The 2196-nt window shown below is 43.5% G+C and overlaps 1 protein-coding gene across 1 annotated transcript in view; it reads left to right on the top strand.

Moving 5' to 3' along the window:
• LOC109524468 (forkhead box protein F2) overlaps positions 1-1769 on the top strand; it is a 3386-nt gene extending 1617 nt beyond the window's left edge. The window contains exon 2 of the mRNA XM_019884398.1: positions 1211-1769. Coding sequence (XP_019739957.1) covers positions 1211-1392 — 182 coding nt within the window. The 3' untranslated portion in view covers positions 1393-1769. The remainder of the gene's footprint in view (positions 1-1210) is intronic.
• The last annotated feature ends 427 nt before the right edge of the window (positions 1770-2196 follow it).

Below are 2196 nucleotides of genomic sequence, written 5' to 3'. Positions count from 1 at the left end.
ATATATATATATAAATATTTTTTTTCCATTTGTGTTAAATTTTTAGTCGCTCCAAAACGTACAAGAAATTGAAGGAAAAATGTCCGTGGTTTTATCTTGACTTACATTGCTGATTCGAATTGACCAATAGTTTGGATTTGTTTCTTGTCGCGGGATTCTCTTAATTGCTTGAAATCATACTCCAGCTATTTCAATTTCAGCGCCCCCCCCCCCCCACCTCCCGTTGTCAGAGAAAATATTTTTAAGATGCGTCGAATTGGCGTTTGCGTGGCCACCGCCACGTCATTTCCAACGCACATCGCGCGATGCCTTCGGGTCATTTCAAGTAATTTGAAAGTCATTTGCAAATTCCCACTCGGCTCCAAAAGTCACGCCCGTTTGACTTGAGCGCCGCACGAGGGATGGTGGGTGGGGGGGGCTTCGCTCAAGTGGGGAGGATTTCAGCGAGACCAGCAGCCCACGCCGGAGCCCGAAAGGGCCTCGAAGGTTAAGCAAACAAAGACTGTTGCAGTTCGGACCACACCGGCGGCGGGTTCAACTTCCATGATCGCAACAAGAGACGGGAGGCCTCGTTCGACTTGGTGCGACATCTTGACTAAGCGCAAACATGTCGGGGCTGCGAACGTGCGTCAAGCCGACAATGCCGCTGTCGCGTCCGTGTTGGCTCCCCATGAACAACAAAGTCACATCTGGAGTCGCAAAGCCGTCGCTGTATTGATCAAAATGGCATCGTAGAAAAATGGATTGCGAGGCAACTGATTGCTTTTTTTTTTAAATAATTCACGTCACATCTCCAAACATTGCCACAGGAAGGCAAGATTGTCTGAGACATCTGAAAATGCAGTTCACGTGAAAAATGGATTGGAAATGACAAAACAAATGAACACATTTTAATGGCCAATCAAAATAAAATGTAAACGTGAAACTGCTGGGTCAAAAAAAAAAAAGCAACACATTTTGATCTAAAATTGCAACAACCGGCTACTTGTTTGACCAAATCTTGTGGGTTGTTTTGTCCAAAATAATTTTTGGGGGGTACTAAAAATTGATATGTTTTGAAACATATCAACTCCAAGTTGGGTGAAATTGATATTGTCCGTTTTTTTTTTTTTTTACTGGGCAGTTTTAAGGGTGTACCGTACTGTTTAGAGATAAGTTTTGAAAATGAAAAAAAAAAAGAAAGACATTTGACGTTGCCTCTCTGCCACAGTGGGGATTCCGCGGTATCAGAGCCACTGCGACCGGAAAGATTTTGTGTTCAACTTGAACGGCATCTCGTCCTTCCACCCGACGGCCGGCACTTCCTACTACCACCACCATCATCATCATCACCACCATCCTCACCCCCATCCTCAGAGCGTGTGTCAGGACATCAAACCGTGCGTCATGTGACCGTCACGTCGTCCCCAAAGGACTCGTTTTGGATCGGATGGAGAATTCGGTGCGCGTGCATCGAGACGGCGACATTCACGAGCTGCCTCTCTGCGGACCTGACCAAATACGCATTGAAGGAAAACGGAGGAAGAAACCTTCGAGGCCTAAAAAAAAACAAACAAACAAAAAAACGGAGGAAGAAACTTTCGTGGCCTTAAAAAAAAAGCAACACACGCCTCTTTGTGATCATGCTCGACATTTGCTCAATATAGTAAATCTATTTTATCCTGCACACGGATGCTGTATTATGAACTGCTACAAACATTGCACTTATTGTATCGCCATTGTCCAAAGTCGTCTCTTGTAAGACGTTTCAATAAAGCTGTTACATTGGAGCTGCCGCATGGAAGTCTTTTCTGAGAGACGTGTCGCATCTGACACACTTTGCTCTGGATTTCTTACAACAGAGACTGCAGGACACAAACACACTTCGTTCAATATCCTTTATGTGAAAAACTAGATTGAGAGTTGAGCTGTCTGGTTGGTTTCACATTGTAGACCATTTCATTATGAGGTGACAATTTTTTTTTCACATTATATTCTGTTAGCTAGCTACATCCATCTATCTATCGATAAATTGATAGTTGAATATTTGAATGTGCTGCACTTCATACGTTTGCCCAAATGGGAGAAAAGACCCCAATGTTGCACTGTGAAATTAAAAAACGAACTCCAAAACTAAGTCAGTATTACATTTTATCCATTTTGAAGGATATCTTTGTATCTCAACTGCTCACTTTTCATGAGACCCCCCCCCCACAC

The sequence above is a fragment of the Hippocampus comes genome, unplaced genomic scaffold (assembly GCF_001891065.2).
Source record: "Hippocampus comes isolate QL1 unplaced genomic scaffold, H_comes_QL1_v1.1 scaffold90, whole genome shotgun sequence".
NCBI lineage: Eukaryota > Metazoa > Chordata > Actinopteri > Syngnathiformes > Syngnathidae > Hippocampus > Hippocampus comes.
This window is presented reverse-complemented; position numbering and strand designations above follow the sequence as displayed.